This window comes from Dermacentor silvarum, chromosome 1 (assembly GCF_013339745.2).
Source record: "Dermacentor silvarum isolate Dsil-2018 chromosome 1, BIME_Dsil_1.4, whole genome shotgun sequence".
NCBI classification, from domain to species: domain Eukaryota; kingdom Metazoa; phylum Arthropoda; class Arachnida; order Ixodida; family Ixodidae; genus Dermacentor; species Dermacentor silvarum.
Window position 1 is genome coordinate 107,007,791 of NC_051154.1, and position 26,618 is coordinate 107,034,408.

The 26,618-nt window shown below is 46.6% G+C and overlaps 1 protein-coding gene across 1 annotated transcript in view; it reads left to right on the forward strand.

Moving 5' to 3' along the window:
- The window catches only part of LOC125947380 (glutamate carboxypeptidase 2-like), a 77,227-nt gene that overhangs the window by 7,311 nt on the left and 43,298 nt on the right, over window positions 1–26,618 (forward strand). The window contains exons 5-8 of the mRNA XM_049672002.1: window positions 9,124–9,393; window positions 13,689–13,753; window positions 17,501–17,586; window positions 26,014–26,095. Of these exons, the coding sequence (XP_049527959.1) occupies window positions 9,124–9,393; window positions 13,689–13,753; window positions 17,501–17,586; window positions 26,014–26,095 (503 nt within the window). The remainder of the gene's footprint in view (window positions 1–9,123; window positions 9,394–13,688; window positions 13,754–17,500; window positions 17,587–26,013; window positions 26,096–26,618) is intronic.

The following is a 26,618-nucleotide window of genomic DNA, read 5'->3' on the forward strand; positions in this document are numbered from 1 at the left end:
GATCTACATTCACTTTATCAAATGTTACAAAATTACTTATCTATGCTTGAAACTTGGATTGAAACCATACATATGTCTCTGAACGTTAGTAAAAGTGCACTCCTTCTCTTTCCTTTAGATGTTCCCGTTCACATTTCACTGATGTATCGTCAAGAGTTCATTCCTCAGGTGGATTCTCTTAAATATCTGGGAATTACATATGATGGAACACTAAACTGGAAAAGCCACATTGATAAAGTCGCGTTTAAGGCAACTCGGGCTGTAGGATGGTTGCGTAAAATCAGTAACCGACGATACGGGCTGCGAAGAAACACATTAATTATGATATATAAAATGTATGTCCGACCAATCATGGAATTTGGATGTGTCTTATTTTCTGGGTGTCCAGCTTATAAAATTAAACCTTTGGTACTATTAGAAAAGGAAGCTCTGCGTTTGTGCCTTGGACTCCCTAAGTTTGTTGCAAACAACGTTCTGTATATGGAAGCGCGACTACCATGTTTAATTAGTAGATTCCAAATCCTTACTGTCCAAACGTACCTAAAGTTTTACGATTCTCCCCAAAGAAGATCAATGTATGTTTTCATTAATGAACCAAGTACGTTTTTTAATACTCATTGGTCGCGACTGCACACCCCTCAGATCGTATTCGTACAGGCACAGCTTACACCACTGAATGTACAAATTCAATGTATTCACCCAATAAGTCAATCCAAGAAAATCCTCCAAATTGAATTTGACGATATCTTCCCCTCGAATGCTAAACTAATGCCATTCCAATATTTAAATGACCAATTACAAGATTACCTCTCTCACCAGGAAACAAACAATATAATAGCCACGGACGCTTCAATGTTAAACGAAAAGGCTGGCGTAGGCATCTTTTCTCCTTCTCTTAGTTGGTCCTTTTCTATTCGCCTTCCGGATTACACGACTACTTTCATAGCAGAATTATTGGCGATTGTTTTAGCACTGCGCAAACTACCCCCGAATCAATTATCAGCTGTCGTAGTAACAGACTCTCGATCGGTATGTGTGTCGCTTTCCTCGGCAACGAATTCAACTATCTTAAATGTGTTTCAAAATTTAATCCCTACAACGTTACAAAAAATTAATTTACTCTGGGTTCCTGGACACTGCGGTTTATACATAAACGAAATGGCAGATTTATTAGCCAGAACATCTTTAAATGGACCTGTGCTTCATATTTTACCGGATACAGCCTACGTCACTGCATCGAGATTCAGAACGTTTAGCCTACGAAATGACTTAACCAAATTATCGCTGATCCCATCTACAGACTTTCAGCATCTCGGTTTTGGCTGGAATAATCAGTGGTGTCCTTCTCGGCAGTTAGAAGTTACATTCTCCAAATTACGCTGTCGCATCCCGGAATTGAATTTCTATTTACACAGAGCTGGTCTGACGATGTCCCCTCTGTGCCAAAATTGTAAGGAAATTGAAACAATAGACCACTACTTTTTATCATGCCGACGTTATTCAAACCAGAGAACGAAATTACTCGAAGCTCCACTCTGCAAAATTGGATTAAGATTAAGTACACCAGTATTATTATCATTTGGGGCCTCCTCCCTCGGCTATTGTCTCAGAGACGTTTGTTGCGCAGTCTTTCAATTTTTAACAGAAACAAGACGATTACCCTGTTAATTATAGTAACCCTATTCTACCTATCAGATCAGTATTCATTTCACTGAAATTTGTTTCTCCAAATTCGTTAGTAACATTGTATTTTTTTCTGACCTTGATAATAACTATATTTTTCACCTTTCGGTTAGTCTGACTGCTCGTTGGCACAATACTCTAGGTATACAAAATTTTCTTTGTTTTTGTTTGTGCCTTCTTTACTTTGCGTATCTCATTGTCAAAAAGAATTTTTTTTTTTAGCTACCTACTGCCGCCCGATTCTTGGCCTATCCCCCTCAGTGGGTGCGAGCCATGGTGAAGGATCATCATCATCATCATCATCATGGCGGTGGTGCTAGCTCTACGCAAATTATATCCATCAATTACGTCTGCCGTGATAGGCACTGATTCATTATTATTGTGCTCATCCCTCACTGCTTCTTGTGACTCTCGCGTATAGAGGACGTTTCATTCATTAGTACCTGGTTATTTGAGAAGTTTGCATTTATATTTGGGTGCCTGGCCATAAAGGACTTATTATAAATGAAATAGCATATTCACTAGCCAAGGCATCGATAACCGGACCAATTTTTCCGTATTGTCCTTTGACTGCTCATGTCACTGCTGCTAGATTTCGCAGGAGTGTCATTATGCAGGCAGTGTCAGGCTCTGCTCTAACTAATTCTTTGGATTATAGACATCTTCTATATGTATACCCTTGGCACAGATATTTTTGGCAAACCCGGAAAATTGAAGTGGCCATCACGAGGCTGCGCTGCCGTATCCCTACGTATAAACTTTTACTTACACAGGTCTGGTCTGGTCCCCTCACCATTATGCTCATTCTGTGGCGAAGCGGATACAATAGACCACTTCTTGTCGCCTTGTGGGCGTTTTTCTGCAATAAGGATAAGACTACTGGAAATCCCGCTTCGCAATATTGGCCTAGATTTATCGGAGCCTGTAATCCTATCTTTTGGAGCCTTTATTATTGGGTTCAGCCACAGAAATGCTTGCATGGCAATCCAAAATTATCTCATTGAATCAAATCGATTACCATGCTAAACTAATTGTCACCCTTCCCACCATAGTTTTCTTTTATTCATATATTCATTTATTTCTTTTTGTACCTATTAATTAGTTTTTTTCTCTCCTCTCACAAAATCTTCCTTTCTAAGCTCCAGTGTTCGAATCGTTAATTGCATTGTTTTATACACCGAATATAACCACCCAATTCATGGCCAATCCCCCACTGTGGGTATGCGCCACAACCACTCAGGTCGACAACAACAACAACAGCCAGCCCCGACGGACGCGTTTTCCAAGAGCCAGCTGCTCTACGGTTTATGAAACCTTCAAGACTACTTCACAAGGCTCGTGACAAACTGGTGGCCGGAGGTGCGGGGTACGCGTCCTCACGGATGTTGCAGACCCCTCCAAGGATCCGCGCTACGAATCCAGTGCCTGTCGACACTCCCGTGCATCGGGCCAGCCGCAGGATCAGGAGACTGTCCCCAGAAGTCGTCGACGCTACGGTTCCCACCACAGCAACCGGTATGACCAGCGCTTCCCTTCAAACCGCCCCAACCGGTACAGGAAGCACCATGCCGAACCGGTACACACTTGAGAGCCCACAGATCCCGAAGACGTTTCATGGCCCGTGTTCGAAGACGTCGAAGACTGGATGGTCGACTTCGAGCGCGTGGCCTCTGTGAACAAATGGAACGACACGGAAAAACTCCGACACATCTACTTCTACCTGGAAGATGGCACGCGTACGTGGTTTCAGAACCGCGAGGGGCAACTGACGTCGTGGCGCGAGTTTTGTCGTCAGATTTTGGAGACATACACCAGTCCTGATCGCCACGAACGAGCGGAACGTGCGATTCAGGCCCGCGTCCAGTTGCCAAACGAAACTGTGACCACTTACGTCGAAGACATGACGCGCCTCTTCCGACGGGCGGATCCAAGAATGACGGAGGAGAAGAAGTTACGTCATCTGATGCGCGGGGTCAAGGAGCAACTCTTCGCTGGCCTCGTACGGAGCCCTCCGAAGACGGTCGCGGAGTTCTTGTCCGAGGCCGTGACCATGGAAAAGATGTTTCTGCATCGCTTGAACCTGTATGAGCGGCAAGCGAACAGCATGTCTGCTGCTGACATTTTCACGGCCATAGGAAGCAACGGTGACTGTCTGCGAGAACTCATCCGCTCTGCAGTGCGTGAGGAGTTGCAAAAGGCCGCCGTAACACCGCATTCTACGGTAAGCTCCATATCAAGGACGAACTGCACCAGGCGCTCCGGGACCTGATAACGCTCCGTGGCCTCCTGATAACGCTGCGGCAGTACCTCCTGAATACCACCGTGTGACCTACGCAGAAGCCCCGAACCGCCGCTGTTCGTTCGTGCTCCTCCTACGGTGTCACTTCAGTCGGCGCAGCCGATATCGTACTACGACGCTGGGTACACGCCAGCGCCCGTTGTTCATGCCGCTCCAATCGCCCATTGTTCGGAGCAGGCGGTTCACTACGTCGACGACAGATGCCCGCCCCCTCGAAAGTCGGATGTTTGACGCACACCCGATCATCGGCCTCTGTGCTTCCACTGCGGTGAAGCTGACCACTTGTACCGCCAGTGCCCATACCGGCGCATTGGGATTCGCGGCTTTTCTGCATACTCGCCGCCGCCCCGATAGGGCCAGCGACCCCGGGGCATTCAGGACTACCTCTCTCAGCAGCGCTTGCCACCGCCTGCCAGGCGGCAGTCGCGATCGCCGTCTCCGAGACGATTTTCATCTCCGCCCCAGCGGTATTATCCCGAGCGGTCGCCCAGTCCCCGCCGGGAAAACTAACTGAGGTGATCTTTGGGGGCAAGGTCGCTGACGGTCGAAGCGCTGAAGACCTCCGACGGACGCAGTTACGGAAAGATACCGATCCGACATCACCTGCAGCTGAACGGGACGACCGGCTTTCGCTCGATATACCAGTGACTATTGACGGTTACGCCGTTAGTGCTTTAGTGGACACCGGCGCAGACTACTCGATACTAAGCGGCTGAAGAAAGTAATCACGCCCTGGCATAACTCGCAGATTCGGACGGCTGGCGGCCACGTCGTTACTCCACTGGGCGCCTGCACGACTAGAGTTGAGATTCAAGGATCTACATTCGTAGCGAGCTGCCTTGTCTTACGCGAATGCTCCCGCGACGTTATTCTTGGGATTGACTTCCTGCAGGAGTACGGCGCTATTATCGATCTGCAAGAGCGTCGTATCACTTTTTCTGCCGAACGAGCAATCCAGGTGCAAGACGGCCAACGGCGCGACGACGTACTTCGTGTTTATGCAGACAGTGTAACGCTTCCTCCACGAGCCAGTGTCTTCGTCGACGTCACATGCTGTGGCTCACGCGATGGCGAAGCGGTGGCCGAAACTAACTTGGAACACCTACTGAATCAATTATTTGTGTGGCTCGAAGTGTTATACAGCTTCGTGCTGGTCATACGCAATTGCTTAATTGTTACCAACTTTAGCTACGAGCACCGACACCTGTTCCGCGGCACTTCGTTAGCGTTTGCAGACGCAGTAGCAAACGTTAACAACTGTTTCACCTCAGAAGTAGTGGAGACAGCAGAACGGTTTCTGGGCCATCTCGACATCAATTCTGAACTGTTCACCGATAGCCAGACAGCACTGCGCAAGCTCTTGCTTGAATTCAGGACCTGCTTCGCACATTCTTCCAAGGTACGCCATACTTCTATCAATAAACACAGGATCATCACGTACGAAGACGCACGCCCGATACACCAGCAGCCTTACCGCGTGTCGGAAAAAGAACGCGAAGCCATATATATACGTACGCAAGTCCGGGAGATGCTTGACGATGGCGCCATCGAACCATCCAACAGCCCGTGGTCGTCTCCGGTCGTTCTTGTCAAAAAGAAAGACGGAACGCTACGCTTCTGTGTCGACTACCGCAAGCTCAACAACGTGACTAAAAGGACGTGTACCCGCTTCCGCGTATCGACGACTCGTTAGATAGACTACGGCGTGCCCACTATTTTTCTTCTCTCGATTTAAAAAGCGGGTACTGGCAAATCGAGGTAGACAAACGCGACCGCGAGAAAACAGCTGTGTGACTCCAGATGGTCTCTATGAATTTTGAGTGCTTCCTTTTGGCTTGTGTTCAGCCCCGGCTACTTTCCAGCGAATGATGGACACTGTCCTTACTGGACTGAAGTGGCAGGCCTGTCTTGTGTACTATAGATGATGTGGTCATCTTCTCTGAAACGTTCTAGCAGCATCTTCACCGCCTACGGAGTGTGCTAGAAGCCATCCGTTCGGCAGACTGCTAGAAGCAGCAGATCGGCAGAAGTGCCACTTTCGTTATGAAGAGCTCAAGTTCCTCGGGCATGTAGTAAGCGCCAAAGGGGTCCGACCCGATCCAGACAAGCTTGCCGCTGTGGCCGCGTTTCCAGCTCCTGCCGACGCTTCCAGCTCCGTCCGACGCTTCCAGCTCCGTCCGGCGCTTTCTGGGTGTGTGCGCCTACTATCGCCGGTTTATTAAAGGCTTTTCGAAGATAGCGGAACCCCTGACTCGCTTTACAAGGGACGATACGCCATTTGTGTTTCATAATGAGCAACAGGCGGTTTTTGCTGAATTACGACAGCGCCTGCAGTCAGCACCCGTTCTTGCAAATTTTGACGATGATGATGATACTGAGATGCATACCGACGCCAGTAGCATTGGCCTTGGCGCAGTGCTCATCAAGCTTCAAGATGGAGTAGAAAGAGTTATAGCGTATGCCAGCCGCTCCCTGTCCCGTGCCGAGGCGAATTATTCGACTACGGAGAAAGAGTGCCTCTCGGTCGTGTGGGCGATCACCAAGTTTCTCCCCTATCTCTATAGTCGTCCCTTCAAAGTAGTGACGGACCACCATGCCCTCTGTTGGTTGGCAAGCATGCGCGACCCTTCAGGCCGACTGGCATTGTGGAGCTTGCGGCTACAGGAATTTGACATCACCATCGTTTATAAGTCTGGCCGTAAGCATGAAGACGCTGACACGCTGTCCCGCGCACCCATTGATCCTGCCAGTCAGGAAACAGAGGACGATGACGGCTTCCTGGGCGCCATTAGTTCGTCGGACTTGAGCAGACGGCAGCGTGACGACGCTGAGATTCGACCGATCATCGATCATTTAGAGGGCCGCGACACAACCATACCACGCCATCTGTGCCGCTCGCTGACGTCCTTCTGTCTGCGAGACAACGTGCTGTATAAGAAGAATGTTCGTTCGACCAGCCGTGCTTACCTCCTGGTGGCTCCAAGGGACATGCACGACGACGTCCTCTTCGCTTGCCATGACGAACCGACATCTGGTCATTTAGGCTTTTCACGAACACTAGAGTAAGCGAAATGTACTATTGGCCCGGACTTTCGGCCAGCGTCAAACAGTACGTTAAAGGCTGTCGTGAATGCCAGCGCCGCAAGACACCATCCGTTAGACCGGCTGGCTTACTTCAGCCAATTGAAGCATCTCACACTTTCGACCAAGTCGGCATGGACATTCTCGGACCGTTTCCTCTGTCTGCCGACGGCAACAAATGGGTGATCGTCGCGACTGATTATTTAACACATTATGCTGAGACGCAGGCGATCCCACTAACCACGGCCTCAGAGGTAGCGCAATTCTTCATGCGCCACATCGTCTTGCGTAACGGTGCTCCCTCCACTGTAATAACAGAGGGACAGCATTCACAGCGCAGCTTATGGACGAAGTTTTTTTTTTTTTTTAATTAAGCAACACCAGGCATCATCACAAGACGACCGCGTATCATCCGGAGACGAACGGACTTACCGAGCGACTGAATAAGACGGTCACAGACATGCTCGCAATGCACATCGACGTCCAACACAATACATGGGATCGGATTTTGCCTTACGTGACCTCCTCGTATAACACCGCCGTACAAGAGACGACGCGCTTCACGCCCTTACGCCTTCTCTACGGTCGCGAAGTCCAGACGATGCTGGACGCTATGCTGCCGTGTCAAGACGCTGACCTATTGACAACTGACGCCGAGGAAATTGCAGAGCTCGGCAGCTCTGCAATTCCAGCTCTGCAGCTGCCGAGCTGGAAGCTCGGCAGCTAGCGTGGCTGCATATCGGCAAGCCACGGCAGGCAGACGCACGACGCTACAACATCCGCCAGAGGGGACGTGTCCTACAACCCCGAGGACCAAGTTTGGGTGTGGACTCCCGTTCGCCGTCGTGGCCTCTGTGAAAAGCTGCTGAGCTGGTATTTCGGTCCATATAAAGTGCTCCGCCGCGTCAGTGACGTAAACTACGAAGTTGTTCCGGGCACAACATCGCAGACACGGAGTAGGACACAAAGAAAACCGAGCTCAGACATACTTCATGTTGTGCGCATGAAGCCGTACATTGAGCGTCCGTAACTTTCTTTCTTTTCGTTTTTTTTTTCCTCTCATGCCCTTCTTTGTTTCTGCTTTTAATTTATCTTCGTGGACTTGCTTCAGCATTCATTGACTGTGCCGGCGTGACGTTAATGTTTTTGTTTTGGCATACTTTCGCCTTGCCGGCCTTCTTCTTTTTTCTTCTTACGCCTATTTTTTTAGCATCGAGGCGATGCTTTTGTTCCGAAGGGGGGATATTGCCACCTGTTGGTAGCGGGTCGAGGGCAAGAGTGGGTCGAGCCCAAGAGAACAAAGAAGACCGCGCGCCCCTTCTCTGCTCGAGCCAGCCCCGACGGACGCATTTTCCAAGAGCCAGCTGCTCTACGGTTTACGAAACCTTGAAGACTACTTCTCAAGGCTCATGATAATAGAGATGTAAACGGCGAAAAAAAAAAAAAAAGATCGCGGAAAGCTTATTGGGTGTCTCCCTAAAAAATGTTTCGCATGGTCGAACAACACTTTCCCGTGTGTCCGTGTTGAATTAAACCTGTATGTCAATAAACTTTCGGTCTATACAAATATCTCTATTCTGCATACTTGTGTATCATTGTGTCCAGAAATCTTTTGCTCCGTCACCCCCGAGTGTCCAGTTTTTTTCCGTAAGCAAACTTTTTCACTGTATAGAATAAGGCGAGCATTTTATTCCATTATTTAAGTATTATCGCCCTCACGAACGCCTTGCTAACAAACACTATCATTTGTTAGTTGCAAATACGACCAGAACAGGTGAAATGCATTATCAGTCAAACCAAAAACCGGCTCGCTGCTTCCTCTTACGCAATGTGGACTTCAAAGATGGGAGGTACGAGACTGTCCCGCACATTATGGTGGTAGTCGGAGATATCGCGATATGCGCGAATTCGATCGCGATGTCGGTTTGACGTAAGTAACACTGGTACACTACATCGATAACGTTGATGAAGCTGCGGTTGCTAGATGATTGCGCGTACTTCGCTATGACCTATCGTTCGCTATATCTTGTTACGTCATTGCTGCCGTTTCTCTGGGACAGACCGGCTGGTGGTACTGGGCGCCAGGGTCTCGCGGACGGTGACCAACCCAAACCTCCAGAACCAGTGGTTTCCCGTAAGCCAGCTTTTGCAGCAGACCATCGCCTTCCGAGCCTTGCGCCTCATGGGATGGAGTCCGCGGCGCAGCCTCGCCTTCGTGCTCTGGCAGTCGGACGAGCACGGCGCCCAGGGCTCCGCCGAGTGGGTCGAGGACCGCGCCGGCCTGCTCCGCAAAGGGGGCGTGCTCTACGTGGACAACAGTCGGGTCACAGGTACGCAAGTAGCGGTTGCGCTCCGCTCTTGCCTTTTCTGTCACATAACGAAAAAATACGAACACTCTTGTTAAACCAATAGTCGAAGGCTGTTCATCTGTGGTTTAATGTATATATAAGGCAGAAAAACTGTCGCTGCAGCGAAAGAAAATGACAAGTACATCTAAATTAAACATGTCCGACAGTTGACCGTGCTACAGAAAACACTCGCACGGACTAAGTTAAGGACAATTTGCACTATATGTCTATAGTAATTCTAGCATGAAGTAACACAATATTCTAGACATTAGGGTTCAGCTTGCTTGCTCCATTACTCCACGGCGCGCGGTGATCTTCACTTCACAAGGCACGACAGTGTAAGCACGGAAATTTTGTGGGACATCTTTAGATATGAACGTGTGGGTGAAAGTAACACGCAAGTTACGAAGCGAAGTTTACCATAATATAAGAAAGTGCAGATAGCATGCGAGAGTAGCGGCGACGCAGTAGACATTCGGAAAGCTTGGGTTGTACTCCATCACATAACGGGATCGACGTGTCTGATGGGGGAGCAACGTCTTCCGGATGCACTGCATACGCAGACAGCACTGTTCTGTTGGTTGATAGCCGGAGAGGTATTCAGTTTCTGGCAGATATTGATGGAGAGCAGGGCGAAGTTCCAAGTTTATTGTAAAGAAATCAGGCTTAACAGTGGCACCATTGATCAGGCATCGAAACAAGACAAATTGTTCACATTACGAACGGTTCACAAGAAAAGGTGCGAAGGGGAATTTGTCGTCCCCTATAGTCGAAACGCTCGTTCCAGGCTGAGGCTTCCCTTGTTCGCTAACTGTTGGTCACTGATCGGGCAGTCACATACAGGGAAGCAAACTAGCAAGGGTAGAATTGCGTAGGAAAGAATCGCATGAAAAAATACCAACAGGTGACCCAACTGAAAGGCAAGAGAAACACGGTCGTAACTAAACATAAAAGCGCCATGGGAGTACAACTATGGGGTAGTGCAAAGCTTGTGGGAAGCAGTCATGGTTCCCGGACTTACGTTCAGAAACTCGGTATTGTGTCTAAATTTAGAAATGCAGTTAGGACTATATATTATTCAAATGATTTTTGGAATACTATACAGCTTCGCGCAGTAGTTGTTACGCTAACGCACGCGGCAGAGAAAGCGATATTGATGTATTAAAGGGTATTAAAGAAGTCAACAATGCAAGAAGGGCATACTGAATGGGCGCAATGTAGAGGAAGCCAGCTATGGAACTATACCGAACAGCAAATAATGAAATCAGAAGGGAAAAGAGCAACAGACCTGCTGGAACTGGACCACCGAACTCACGTTCACGCTATTACAAAAGTGAATCTGTGTTTTATTCAACTGAAGCACTTAAAACGATTAAATAAGAGACGTGCGTCATCACCTTCTGTGAGTGAACTGCCATGATGAGTGCTCTTTACAACTCTTCAAAAGGTAAATTACATATAAACGTTGCTACCAACATGAGTGAAGAAATTTTGGACTTTCGCAAACGAGAAAAAGAACGTTTCACAACTTAATATTTGGGGTGGCATGATTTCGGACTGATTCGTGCATAATTTTAACAGATGTTTTCATCCTGTGTTCTTCCAAGCCAACACGAGCTCATCCAGTGCAGCGCTACTGCTTCAGCATTTGATGCTCTTATTCTGGGCCAGCATTTTATAAGGACCCTTTGGTCCGATTCTGTTCACTTCTTATTCATCCCGCCGAATACAGCCGATCCCGGCGATATCGGGACCGCGACTTCGTGCAATCCAATGGCCAAAAATAATGAAAATGAAAAGAATTCTTACAAGATACAGCGCCTGTCCTGCTCTCCCCTCTATTAAGTTTCAGTGTGAAAACGTCTTGCGGTTGTAATAATACACAATGTTTTTCTCTGGTGATATCAGCGCCTATACATCACGCGAAATTTCTTGTAACAATATTTTGCGTGTCTCTAAGAGCCGGCAAATTGCCCGATTATTAAGGCATCTCAAATTTTCTGTTTTAATGTGAACCATTATGTCGCTCATTCCAGGCACATTGCGGTAGGTATAGGTTCCTGTCTCGCCTCGTTTCGGGCCACCTTCAGTAAAAATTCGTGTGGCCGCAACGTTAATTCATACGGGGACAGACTACCAGCGAAGCTGTTTAGACTGCATTCATGGGCTGCATACATTATGAAACCATACATTTCTCTCATACGGCACCACACTACGCCGACGCTAGCGCCGCCGCGGTCACTGTACCTCCAATGCATCTGCCGCAATCGCTGCGGCAGCCACGCTGGCACCTTCGACGCGCGTGACACCACAGAAGGGCAGGCGCCACATGCACAGGCGCCGTCGCCACACTCTTTCCCCCTCTCATAATTCGTCAAACAGGATTTAAAAGAAATAAAGCGCCTGAAGACCAACTTGCTACACTAAGTGCACTTTCTTATAAAAATTATGGGGGTTTTACGTGCCAAAACCACGACCTGATCATGAGTCTCACCGTAGTGGGGGACTCTGGAATAATTTGGAGCAACTGGGGTTCTTTAACGTGCATCTAAATTTAACTACACGGATGTTTTCGCACTTCGTCCCCGTCGAAATGCGGCCTCCGTGACCGGGATTCGATCCCGCGACCTCGTGCTTAGCAGCCCAACAGCAGTGCACTTTCTTATATACAGGCTGTCCCGACACCCAACTATCATGCACCAAGATTTGAAAATATTGAAATGCCACGTAGCTGGACAGAACCAATTTAATGTTGTTTGCCGTCGCTTGGAGGTACCCAGATTATTTTGGGATTCCGCCTAATTACAAAATTAGTCTTAATCAATTAATCAACTTCTAAAATATTATAATTAGATGCAAAGTGTCAATGAGAAAATTGTAGATGAACATGAAAAACTCCCGATACAGCTTCATGTTGATCAATGCGTGTTACATAAAAGTGTTTTTTCCGGGCGTGAAAGAAGCCCGCGAATACACGCAAAATTGCCGCGCGACTGGCCGCTCGAGGCACGCTCGAGGTTGGACGCGGAGACGTGAATTTGGCGTAGCTGGTTCGGTATTCCCACAGGGTGAGGCGAAGTGGTGCTGCGGAGGTCATCGTAGAATCGGGGATGCTGAACTCCCTTAAATAATTCCTCCCAAGCCAGCTGATTAGCTGTTTCGTTGCACAGTATCCCTGCGTACGGAAATCCAAGATCCATTCCAAAATATTGAAATAATTAATTAACTAAAACACATTATTTCCATAGGGACATAAAAATGTGCCTCAATATGCACGATAACGTTAATCGGTAGTGGGTTTGCCTCCAAGAACCGACCGGCGGGCTTTTTTTATAGTTTGTATAGATGTAGCAGTGGGGGGGAGCGTTGCGAAGTGCGTTTTATTGAATGAATGAATTCTGGGGTTTTACGCGCCAAAACCGCGATTTCATTATGGGGCACGCCGTAGTGGGGGACTCCTGATTAATTTTGACCACCTGGGGATCCTGCCCCCAAGGCACGGGACACGAGCGTTTTTGCATTTCGTCCCCATCGAAATGCAGCCGCCGCGGCCGAGATTCGATTCCGTGACCAGCGTGTTTTACTGCTATGGTACTATGGCCCGTGTAAATCCGTCGTGGTGGACAAATGGTTTTACACTGCTCCGGCAGTTCTTGCCACTCAAAGAGTTCCGATTAGGGGCATGCACTTTCACTAGGGCACACAGCACGCCCTATAAAGAACAGCAACTAATGCTTGAAGACAGTTTGATGGCAGTTTGATCGAAGTAAGTAAGACATGACGAGAGAATCGTGGTGTTGTTACAGTGCAGCAGTCTTTATAGTCTCGCAAGAATGCGTACGTTATATCCTTCGTTTACTACTTTTCGCAAAGAAAAACAAAACTAGCTTTCTCTCCAGTGCAATTTCTCAGGCGCAAGCAGTTTTGAAAGCCTCGACTTCCATTTCCGTTTTTAATAGTTTGCGACGCTGCTCATAGGCGGAGGTGACCATATCACGCGCTTCTTGAGGGCGATAATTCACATAAAAAAGCCAGCTCAGCTGTTGTGGCGGCTGTACAAATAACATGTTGCAGCCAGTGACTGCAACTTGAGTGCAACCTTGAAGTAATCGCAGGGTGCGATGCGACGCAAGAAAAAAAGTACTGACGCGCACCGAGGCTTAGCGGCCTTTGTATACTCTCCTGCTGTCGCATGATTGCACGTTCTGCTCCACTTTTCTGCTGCAATAATAATAACAAAAAAAGGAAAAAAAAACTGCGCAATGATTTCGTTCTAGGAAGTCTGTTCGAACCACACGCATCTCCGGGCCTGTCTTCATCGCTGAGAGAAGTAGCAAACCTGGTGAGTGTCGGAAAGCCGAAATACCCACACATAAGCGGCGTGTACAGCGCTCAGCGACAGAAACGCGATGCACGGACCGCACAGAAGCCGGCGCTTCTTGCGCCACTGGTGAGCGCTCAGTGATCGCTGAGGGTGCCGAGCGCAGTCGGAATGCACCAAAAACACTCGCGCTTTCATGTGATACAAAAATACACCAACTCGGTGTCCCCAGCGCCCACCGGTGGCGCAAAAAAGTTCCGGCAGCCACGCGCTCCCTGTACGGCGCAGTTCAATCATTGAGCAGCTGTACGCGTTCCAGCACCGTGAATGTATGTGAAATGAAATATACCCCAAGTCTTTTCAGTGTTTATCTCGGAACGTGGCTGCGAAATATATTCTCCTGCTCCTGCCGTCAACTCAAGTCACGTTTCCCAGGACACCGCTCTCGCCAAGTATATCTAATGTAAACAAAGAGTTATATTTTACGTACATAACGGCCCTCTTTCCCCGCGAAAATCCCGCTTCGCACGGGCAGTTTGCTCAGGAATATGTAACCATAAGTAACTCAATAAACGTATACAGGGTGTTTCAGTGAACACTTTTAAAATTTATCTAAGGTTGCCTGCGGCAGATAGCCCAATTCTAGTTAATGAGCTGTTCTACTCGAAGAGGCGGACATTACTTGCGCAAGAAATTGAAATGCATAATCGACTTATTAACATAAATTCACTAATCAATTTTTTAACTAATTACCTGATGGCCCTGATTGCAATTTACAAATTGTAGCCGTGGAGTTCGCAAGGCGGATCCACTTGGAACGAATTCTCGGGATGACACCAGTTTCGAGATATTATTTTCCTAACTTTGCGGAGAAATGCATTGGCGTTCCAGTTAATTTTGTGCTTCAATGCAAAAAGCGACGTTTTGTTAAGAACCCTAACTGGAACGCCAATGCATTTCTCCGCAAAGTTCGGGAATTAATATCTCGAAGCTGGTGTCATCCCAAGAATTCATTCCAAGTGGATCCGCCTTGCGAACTCCACGGCTACAATTTGTAAATTGCAATATGGGCCATCAAGTAATTAGTTAAAACCTTAATTAGTAAATTTCTGTTAATTATTCGATTACGCATTTCAATTTGCTGTGCAAGTAATATCCGCCTCTTCGAGTAGACCAGTTCATGAACTAGAATTGTGCAATCTGCCACAGGCAACCTTTAAGAATGTTTGAAGGTGTTCGCTGAAACACCCTGTATATTCAGCTCTCAGGTCCTGCGTTCTCGATCTACAGCAGATGAGTTACGAATGGCGACTTACAAGCAGTGGATACAATCAGAGAGAGAGAGCAACCGCGCTCACAAGATATGTCCATAAAATTGATTTCGCGGCGTATAGGGGAAAAAAAAGTAGCCTCCTTACGCACGTGTGCTGCATACCAAATATTTCCTTTAGATATTGGCAGGCACCTATAGGCTTTTTGTTTTCTCACATGAAATTTGACATTTATCAGCCCCAGCGTTTTGCCGCGTCTTCTAACGCGATAGCGTTAAAGGCCCAGTGTCGCAGAAAATCCGGCGTCGGTGTCGGCGTTGGCGTGAGCGTCGGCATCCGCGACCCAGAGATTCATCCCGAACCACCCTGACCACCCAGGCCTTCTGCGTGGCGCAGATGCGTTAGTGAACTAACTGAATTTCTCAAAGTAAAATGCATCAGAAAAGTCGTAAAGTACAACTTAACCACAACCTACAGACGTGATAGCGTCGGATTGTAATTTTGAGTATACGAGAAAACGTAATTCTCTTACGGCGAAAACTCAAATACCAACTCCTTTTCCAGCATTTATACTATACATACAGCGGCGCGCCCCGGCTGGTTCCTTGAAAAAACACCATCCAGATGGCGCTCACCTCCTCGGGAGCCTAGAGTTATTGTATATAGGCTCCCTTAAAAGGGAGCCTATACAGTAACTCTACGGGCGCGCGACGGCCGGTTGGAGAAAAAAAATCACAGTATATCCACGGGGTGATTGATGATGAGTGGGCGAAGCTCCGGAGGGAATCATCGGATCTCCCGCTTAAGGGGACGCTAGCACAAACGCGTTAGAGACGTGCAGTACTCTCTAGTAAGGGGGAGCGGCCACAGCGTCTTACGCAGCCATTTACACATGCCGGAACGTGCATCGCGTTTGCCGACGCCATCACATGACTGCTGAGAGAGTATACCCCCCGTATTCATAAACGCTCCTCGACTTGAACTTGACTTGCCACCGCCTTGGGCAGCGCGTTCGAAACGCGTTGAAGGTAAGGCGGAGAGGCCACAGCGTCTTACACCAGCTTCTTACACGGGCCGTAACGCGCTAGCACAAACGCGTTAGAAACGTGCTAGAAACGCGGCCTTTCGTTAATGTTGGGTATTTATTGCCATCGTGGTGCTTGTATCTATGTGTGCTTCGTGGCGTAGTGAGCTAACGCCGCGCGCTCGGAAGCGAGGGGTCCCTGGTTCGATTCCGCGCTACGGACACAACTTCGGAATTTTTTTTCTCATTTTTCTCAGACTGGTTACACACTACTACTACGACGAGGGACGAACGGGTGCCGCTTTAAGGAGCTTCGCCCCTAAAAGAAAGCTGCAGTTGCCAGGAAGCCTGCCAGAGTCAGGAATCTTGATTTTCAATAAAGATGTTGTAACCACCACCACCTTGAATGCTATCGCGTTCCACCCTTAAAGGCAAAGCTTAAGTGTCCTCGAAATTTTTTGCAGCATTTATTTACACATCTTATTAAATTCTGAGGTTTTACGTGCCAAAACCACGATCTGATTATGAGGCACGCCGTAGTGGGGGGGTCGACTGCGGAATAATTTGGACCACCTGGGGTTCTTTAACGTTCAGCTAAATCTAAGTACACGGGTGTTTTCGCATTTCACCCCCATCGAAATGCAGCCGCCGTGGCCGGGGTTTGATCCCGCGACCTCGTGCTTATCAGCCCAGCACCATAGCCACTAAGCAACCACAGCGGGTAAAAAAAGAAAAAGAAAGGAGAAAAAATAAGAAAGAAGAGAAAAATTATAATAAACTTTATACTGTACCATAGAAGCATAAACAAGAAGAATAGACAAGGGGCAACTCGCTGCACCGCTATACCACGGAATCACGTTCCTGCATGCATGTGCTGCGCTCGTTGACTATTGGAGATTTCTGGTTATTGAAAAGTAACAGAAGTGAACAGCTCCGAAAAAAAAACAATCGAGTGTTAATAATTGTTAACTGGAACATCAATGCATTTCGCCACAGGTTTTGAGGGGGTACTTCTCGAAATTGGTGTCATGCACATATTTTCTGCTAAATGGATAGGACTTTATTACTATTGACATCGATTGCGCAGATGGGATACGTGCCCTAGGATGCATTAAAAGGTTAGTGAAATGTTTTTTTTTTATTTACTAGCGCAATACTGCGACTTATCCTGCAAAAGTTATCGTGCAAATAATCCTCCTGATGCGACAGAATTGCGCTACCTGCCACTGGAGATATTTAGTAAGTCTGTTTCCGCCATAACAGATCACGTGCTACATGTCAACTATGGTATAGGCCTTGTTCTTTGGATGTTTACCGCGAAATAGGCAACACAATACTACAAAATCGAAAGTAGCCCCTGCTGTCTAGGTTATGCGCTTTTACCCGAAGCCAGTACAATTGAAATACGAAGCCACGTCGCCTTCCGCGCGGAATTGTAATGAAGGTAAACGGATGGCTGCATTTCTCAACCAGGTGCATCCAGATGGACGGGAGAAAACGCTGAAGTCTACCTGGCAGTCGCGACCTCACACCCTGAAAGACATCAACGGGGAAGCAATGTAAGTTTTTTCACCGTGCGAACAGTCTCACACTGCAAACCGATTTCCTTAAGGGTGCAAATCGATCTATCACTCACATCCTTACACCCCAGTGGCACACCGACGGGGGGGGGGGGGGGGGGGGGTTGTAACCCCCCCCCCCCCCCCCCCAAGGCCGACCTAACCCCTCTTTTGTTTAACCCCTTTTCTTTCCTTGCGCATTTGAGTACTGTAACTAAGATGTAAGGACGCGCAATCGTCTGCACACTCGTAAAAAGCGCATTTTTTGACAATTTCCCGTGAAGAAATTGAAATTAGTGCTGTTTAGATGGTATTGGCAAACTGTCAACCCCCCCCCCTGGCAGAGATCCTGGTTGCGCTACTGTTACACCCCTAGTGAGTTATAAAAGAAATCACTCTTAAAAGTGCAAACTGGTTTATAGCGCAGAGAACCGACCACGGCCTAGATAATAGGCTCGGAATGCAAAATCACGCGAAAGCAATGCTCGTTGAGAGGCCCGACTAAAGCAGCATAGCAGACTACAGAGGAGCGCGCGTCAAAACGTCGCGATATCCTGCTGCCACGTGACCACCTTCTGCGTCATGAAGTCACGATACAATCAGCTCCTTGGAAACGAAGCCGAAACTGAGTGTAGAAAATCTATATTAAATTATGTAAGGTACTTTGAAGGTTGCCAGTATTTTTCTAAGGTTTAGATGTCTATAGGACCTTCATTTCATGCCAAAAAAATGTGCGAAATATTATGTAAGCGCTCATTTAAGACGTTGCACCCATATTTCTTTGTTTCTCTACGCGATGCAAGTTTATCAGATTCAATGCGAACGAAAAACGCACTTGTCAGTCTGCCAGAACTTCTACAATTAAATCCACCAGTACGACCTAGGTGGCCTGTAATCGCAATTTGTGCTTAGTGGTTTGTTGCGTTAAGAGGCCTTAGATGCTGTCTTGTCGTGTCCAGAGGCCGATAAAATGCACGTTTTATTGCATCGTTGCGCTGAAACAAATTCGCGTGGAGCCGAAATTTTGAGGACTGACACCCCACCCCATCCGAACGTTAGCTTCCTTTAAATCGGGAGGTTTCATTCAACGATGCTTTTTGATATGTACTAATACAGTCAACCCCGGATATATCAAATCCACATATAATGAATTATTGTGTATAATATGAACAGCAGTAAAATCCTATTGAAAAGTTTTGTCTAATAAAATGTGTATGTTATATTGTATTACCTATATATCGAACTTCCTTGTGATCTCCCCTTCAGATTCGATATATCCGGCTTCGACTGTATAACCATGTTCGCATGTGCTGAGGAAGATATATCAGGAAGAGCCTATTTATAGCTGCACGACGACTCTCTTGATCTTGCAAGATAGCTTCTCTGGCTTTTTTTTTTTTTTTTACTGTAGTTACAGAACAACACCGCAGAAATTAACAGTAAATATACTTTGAGACTCTTCTTTTTTATCTAGCGTCATAGCGCGTCGTGTGTTACCATTGCAACACGGATTCCATGCGTTTTGGGTCAGCCGCAGTTCTTACACGTTATCAAGCTTTGCGACGACTTTTAGCCCCATCTTTACCTTTAAAAATTCCTATTATATTGTTATTCTTGCACCACTGCAAGTTGCTTCTTAATGCGTCAAGAAGAAGCCACCCCAAACCATGACGCAGTGCCATGTCACGACGCTGTACACGAGACGCAGCACAAAACATTTGGTGCATTTTCAGGATCTCCCCAACTATACCAGCCACTCCCTTTTCGTGCTGTATACATAAGCTTCATTTCATTTGCACTATGCTAAGGCGCACACGAATCGAACAGAACATACAATTTTGCAAAAAGAATGACTTACTTAATATTTAAGGCTGATTGTTTGGTTGACAGAACACTTTTATCGTCTTAATGCATAACACGGGGACTATGAGAAACGCCGCAGTGGAACGCCCTGTATTATATTCTACTACCTTCCCTGCTTTACATTTATTTAACCCTGAGTGCTGAAGCGACTTTGCGTTCGTCTCCCTTGTAATACGCCCACCGCGGCAGGCAGTTAAACTTGAGACATTGTGTTCAGCAAGAGAACGCCATAATTACTAAGCTGCGCCGTAATCAGAGCTGGTCACGCCTTCGTATTTCTTATTTAAGAATACCTGTGTTCCTTCTGTAGCGCTGCAGGTTGTTTCTTATTTCATGGAACAAACGGAAGCCATTATCAAACCTGATGCTTGTGCGGCGCGGCGTTCTGAAAGAGAATCCGCAAGGCGCCATGCTCCGCCGCCTATACGTATCACTATTCACTGCTTTCGTTTGCACCCGAAACGAGATAATGCCGCGCATTTTTGCTTATAACCAATGACAGGAGATAAGACTGGAAAATTTGAGCGAAATCGGAGATCGCTTATTATTATTATTATTATTATTATTATTATTATTATTATTATTATTATTATTATTATTATTATTATTATTATTATTATTATTATTATTATTATTATTGGCAGCCTCAGGACTTTTGTCAATAAAAAGTTTTTACACACACACACCATTTATTGTGACCTCAGCAAAGTTTTTGATGTGGTCAGCCACTCACTACTTCTGATCAAGCTTACACACTTTGGTGTTGAATCGTTAATTGTAAATCTCTTGCGGAGTTATCTTATTGATAGATCATGTTATGTTAACGTCAATGGTCAAACGTCTTCTTGCGTGGCAACTAGCAGCGTCCCTCAGGGATTAGTATTGGGACCGCTCCTCTTTTAAAAATTGTTATTAATGACGTTCTTTCTGCCATTCGGCATTCTTCATTCCTTCTATATGCCGATGACATAAAGATGTTTAAGGCAATTCACACTGTTGATGACTGTCGCATCCTGCAGTCTGACCAGCTTTCTTTTTCTAAGTGGTGCACAGATAATAACCTAACCTTGAATGCTGTTAAGACCAAAGTCATGACTTTCACCGGCAACACAGCAAGCATTTCTTTTAACACGAAAGTGTTTTATGCCGGGGTCCACCAAGACTTCACTGACGTATTTCCGTCACGGAAATACGTCAGCTTACAATGTACACGAACATAATACAAAGAAAGAAACCAGAAGAAAAAGTTCCACAAACATGCAAAATTTGGAAATCGAACCCACGACCTCTCGGTCCGCGACGATAGATCGCCGAGCGTTTAACCCATTGCGCCACAAACGCATTTGCAGAGAGCTACACAGACGCGCCTTATATATCTAACACTCCTCCGTGTACCCGCGCTCTTGCTCGGGGCGGTGCCGCCGCCTACGAGCAGAAAAGAGAAGTACTGCATTATGACACTAACGCGCACCGACAGTGAACGCTTCGGTGGTCTCAGCACTAAGACGCCTCGATGCCAGCATTCGAAGGGACGCTGGCATCAAGAAGCACTACCAACGCCACCTAGGTGGCGTTCACCGTACTCAGCACAGCGGAGCGTGGCCTCCGCAATTAGCTCTGAAAATGTTTCTGAAGTTGATCGCGGAGGCTGCAATTACGACGCGCTGTACGCGCTGATTTGACTCGGTGACGATTCAGTTACGTGCTTTGTCTTGCGCGTTGTATTAGTGTCAGTTACGTGCTTCGTCTTTCGCGTTGTGCTAGCGTGTGCAGCGTAGTGCAGCTTCCATATGCACGACGGTTGCTCATGGTCATCGACGTTGGTAGTCGTGATGGAGGAGACGTGCCACCAGGCGTCAGCGTGGGTGCATCAACGCCTAAGGGCGCTTTAGCCACAAAACACCATAGACATTATATATCAATGTGCAATAAACATTACACTACTTCTGTGAAGACACGTTTCACTTTCGTGTTCTATACCGATTCCTATATAAGAGGGATCAACCACATTTTTTTTCTTATTCGGTAGATTCAGTACCATGGTGTTGGGTCCCTGAGATCAATGATCTCAGTGTACTTTTTGATACAACCTTACGCTTTTCAGCTCACACTAAACGCGGTGCAATGCGGAGTATGCGCACTCTTGGCTCTGTTCGTAGACTATCGAGAGAATTCAATTCTGCTACACCATTCCGTAAGTTGTGCACAACAATCTGTCTTCCTCAACTCGAATACGCGTCGGTCGTCTGGAACGGCATCTCTAGATCCAGCAGTGACAGTATAGATCGGGTCCAGAAAAAGTTTCCAAGCATATATCATCACCGCTTTGCTAACACGGACTCTGCGCCCTGCTCTAGCACTGTTGGATTATTGCCATTGCCCTTACTTCGCTGCCGACGTAATCGCGCTGACCTGCTTTTCCTTTTCAAGCTCCTTCACGGTATCCTCATGTGCCCTGAACTCCTCAGTTGTATGAAGTTTCGTATTCCGCGCAAGATCACCGAAGAACACAGACCTTTCCATGTTGCTGCCTGTCACCACCAACACTCAACTGTCCACAGAATATACAGTCTTTATAACGCCCCCTTTCATGACCTTGATATTTTTCACAACTCTCTGTCTTTGTTCTGCTCTGAGCTTTCCGTTGTTGTGTCTTAGTTTTACATATTCCTCAACTTCCCTTCTCCTCCTTTTTATTATGTATGCATTTTGCGCCTACAGTTACATGCATGTACACTTTTCTTTTCAATACAGCTATTTTTCATTCGTTGTTCTTTTTTTTACTGATATTCCCCTGCTGTATTTCTTGTTCTATGTATACGTGCGCCAGCACTTAGACCTCATGGTTGTTCCTGGGCACGATAGATAAATTATTATTATTTTTATTATTATTATTACATTATTATTATTACATTATTATTATTATTTACATTATAGATCGGGTCCAGAAAAAGTTTCTAAGCATATATCATCACCGCTTTGCAAACAAGGACTCTGGGCCCTGCTCTAGCACTGTTGGATTATTGCCATTGCCCTTACTTCGATAGATCGGGTCCAGAAAAAGTTTCCAAGCATATATCATCACCGCTTTGCTAACATGGACTCTGCGCCCTGCTCTAGCACTGTTGGATTATTGCCATTGCCCTTACTTCGCTGCCGACGTAATCGCGCTGACCTGCTTTTCCTTTTCAAGCTCCTTCACGGTATCCTCATGTGCCCTGAACTCCTCAGTTGTATCAAGTTTCGTATTCCGCGCAAGATCACCGAAGAACACAGACCTTTCCATGTTGCTGCCTGTCACCACCAACACTCAACCGTCCATAGAATACAGAGTCTTTATAACGCCCACTTTCATGACCTTGATATTTTTCACAACTCTCTGTCTTTGTTCTGCTCTCAGCTTTCCGTTGTTGTGTCTTAGTTTAACCATATTGTTCAATTTCCCTTCTCCATTTTATTATGTATGCATTTTGCGCCTTCTGTTACATGTATGTACACTTTTCTTTTCAAGATTGTAATTTTTTATTCATTGTTTTTTTTTCACTGATACTCCCCTGCTGTATTTCTTTTTCTATGTATACGTGCGCCAGCACCCAGACCTCACGGTTGTTCTTGGGCACGATAAATAAATAAATGATTGATTGATTGATTGATTTATTATTATTATTATTATTATTATTATTATTATTATTATTATTATTATTATTATTATTATTATTATTATTATTATTATTATTTCCCTGTCATTGTTCTGTTATGAGCTTTCCGTTCTTCTGTCTTAGTTTCACATATTGTTCAACTTGCCTTCTCCGCCTTTTTCTTTTGTATGCATTTTGCGCCTTGTTGTATGTACTATCAGCGTCAAATGAAACTTGAACAGCGGAGCGCGTGGCCGAAGCATAAGTGATTATATAGTGCGCGCCGTCCAGTCACCCCCTTTGACAGGCGCACACATCCGGTTTGGCCGCACTGCGCTCGGCACGCCCACGCCGGCCACCGTCGCGGCTGCCAACGATACCGCGCTACGCAAGTTTGCCGATCGAAAGAATGAATGGGGCGCACAAGCGGCAAACCGCACGAGCGAATGTATCTCTAATGATGACAGTGCAAACTGCGCCATGCTCGCCGCTGTTCGCGTTTCATTGGCGCCGATAGCACTTGTGGTTTCGGCGAACCGTGCGACAATACTCGCCATGAACTGCAATATTTTAGTTTCTGTTTTCTTTTAGTTTTATTTTCTCCCTTTCAAATATAAGAACCCGAACAGAAGCGAAAATATTTCACTCTAGGGGGATCGCGCAGCGCCCAAAACGGATGTGCGCGCCTGTCAATGGTGATGACTGGACGGCGCGCACTGTATATACCTTCACTTATACTTGCACCACGCGCTCCCCTGTTCAAGTTTCATTTGGCGCTGATAGTACATTCTTCTTTTCACGATTGTTATTTTTTATTCATTGTTTTTTATTCATTTTTTAACTGATATTCCCCTGCTGTACTTTTTTTTTCTTGTTGTTCTAAATGTATGCGTGCGCCAGCACTTAGACCTCATGGTTGTTCCTGAGCACGATAGATAAATGATTTATTTATTTATTTATTTATTTATTATCATTATTTCCGCACGAAAACTGTCATACCTTTTTGACACTTAAGAATTTTTCAACGTTCCCCACCAAACTTAAAAGCAAAGGTGCATATGAGAGACTAAATACACTTTTATGCGCGTTTAGCACGTGGCAAGTACCCACCGAAAGAACGCAGAGGGAAACTCGCTGTTAAAAACAAGATACATTAAAAAATTGCCCAGAAAGGTCAACGTATCTAACCTGTTGTTCAAAAGCGAAGTTTGGCATTTTTTGTCTGTACTATGGGGTAGTGCGAACAACTAAATTTGTTTTATTTCTATTAACAACGCTTTGTGTAAATAAGGCATAAAAAGTGCGAAAGCGCAGAAAATTTTAATTTTTCGCACTCGAGTCGGAACATCATGCAATCGCCTAAGCACCATGTTCCACCTTGTGTCGGTTAAGATCTTCTGATGCTGAAACAAAGGCGTGCGCGGATAAATATATTTAAAATTTAATTATGGGGTTTTATGTGCCAAAACCCCGATTTGATTATGAGGCACGCCGTAGTGGGGGACTCCGGAATAATTTGGACCACCTATGCTCGGTTCGATGTGTGAAGGGATTTGGCTATGTCAAATAAAAATTGTGTTGAAAATCAAAATAGTCGGGGCCCCCTCTGACTTTCCTTATTTGAGCGCATCCGGTATATTGCTTTGGTATGAACCGACTTGCCCGAGAGCGAGTTCCGGGCCGGTATTTTGTAGCGATGCCTTATGACTTATTCTATACTAGTCTTATCATCCACCGCTCACAGCTGGCTGATCCCGTTGATAACGCGAGCGGACCGTCACTCTGGCCACTGACAAAGCGCGATAAGAGCGAAAAGGCATTAGCACCGAAAATACATCGCCACAAAATACCGACCCTGGGGCGCTATAACGTAAAATGATTCCAAACTGTTTTGATTCCAATTTCTACAATCAGCCTCCACGATTGGTCAAAACATTTTCGGGCCACTCCCAACTTCGCCTGTCTCTCACGCGACATCACGAAAACCGCGATAGCTCCCCATCTGATATAACATGTACACACTGATTATGTATGATTCAACCGCATAAAAGCAAAATAATCATTCCTGATTCGACGCCTTTGCACCATTATCCCTCTGCTATTGGTCCAATGTTTTCTGGCTACGCCCACTTCGCCTGTCTGTCGCGCGACCTCACAAAACCGGGAAAACTAACCACGTCCAAGTGAGGTGCACGCGAAAAAAAATGCATTAATATGCCGAACAAAACTGAAAAATTTTCTGAATAGCCACAGACTGCCCCGTTCCGAAATGAATAGAAGATGGCTGCCCGCCGATCGCTCAGGCCCGCGCTACTCGCACCTGCCGGTGAGCATGTATTTAGTTGCGCATGATAAACCTTTTGCGTGACAGCAAAACGTTACCGAGCCCTTTCAGCATGCATACGTCTTCCTTGCTGAGGATCCGTTTTAGCGGCATTCTTATCCTTCCGTTGCACGCCGCCGCGATTTTCGATCAGCCACCGCAAGCTAAGTAAGGCGAAGCGGACCAATCGGAGAAGCCGGCACCACCCTCTTCATGTGGTTATCTATTTTCACTGTGCTGGCTCGGCCCCATCGAAACCCTCTCCACTAGAGCGTGCTCCTCGCCTCTTGTCATCCAATTAGATAAGAAAAACCGCTGAGTATTGACAATGTTATTGGTTTTGAAAGCGAACAAAGGTGACCTCCTATAAACGAGGAGAGTGTTTGATTGGGTTGTTCAGACAACGCTGCGGGTCACCGCCCGATGCTTGCCTCGGTGGTTACGTAAATTTGACGTCAGGAGTTTGAAATCAAAACAGTTTGGAATCATTTTACGTTATAGCGCCCCAGGATGGAGGAAAACTAAACAACAAGACGCCGAGGATATCAAGGCAGTTTGCGCCCCTACCGGGACCGACTAATTTACCGGCCTGTTTGCCTGCAGGGCGCTGCCTGTGACCGGCCATTCAGACGACGGCCCGTTCGCCTTCGCTGCGGGAATGCCTACCCTCGCTGTGTCCTTCAGTGTGAGTCCTGCGCAGTTTCAACAGCCCCGCAAAGTATTTTATAACATTTGAATGCGATTAGCATTCTTTGAATACCTTACGCACTTTTTGCTCTGCCGGTATATATTTGTCTAACCTCTTTCACGGCACTCTTCAATTAAGAGAGAAAACCCATAAAATTTATTGAGTGCCGGGCGGACTTGAGCCCGCGTCACTCAGACTCTTCAAGCACAGCAGCCCGACACTTTATCGTGCTGTAGCACAAATCCCTGCGAGGAGAGAGGGATTAATGATGCAATCCACTGGTAAATTTGGAGCGCTCTACAGCGTTCTCACCGTACCGTTTACATTCGGCTGGTCGAACTCGAGCGCTCGGAGGATATTCGCCTGGTTCATTGAGAGCCTCGCACTCCAGCTAGGAGGAGCTGCCACCTGATACGTGGGAGCGCGGCCAAAATCCCACAAAAATTCGATCTCGTGGCTGCTCCGATTGCTCTGAGAGCAGCTAGCACGTTCGGCTGGGGCCTGCTTGCTTTGGTTCCAA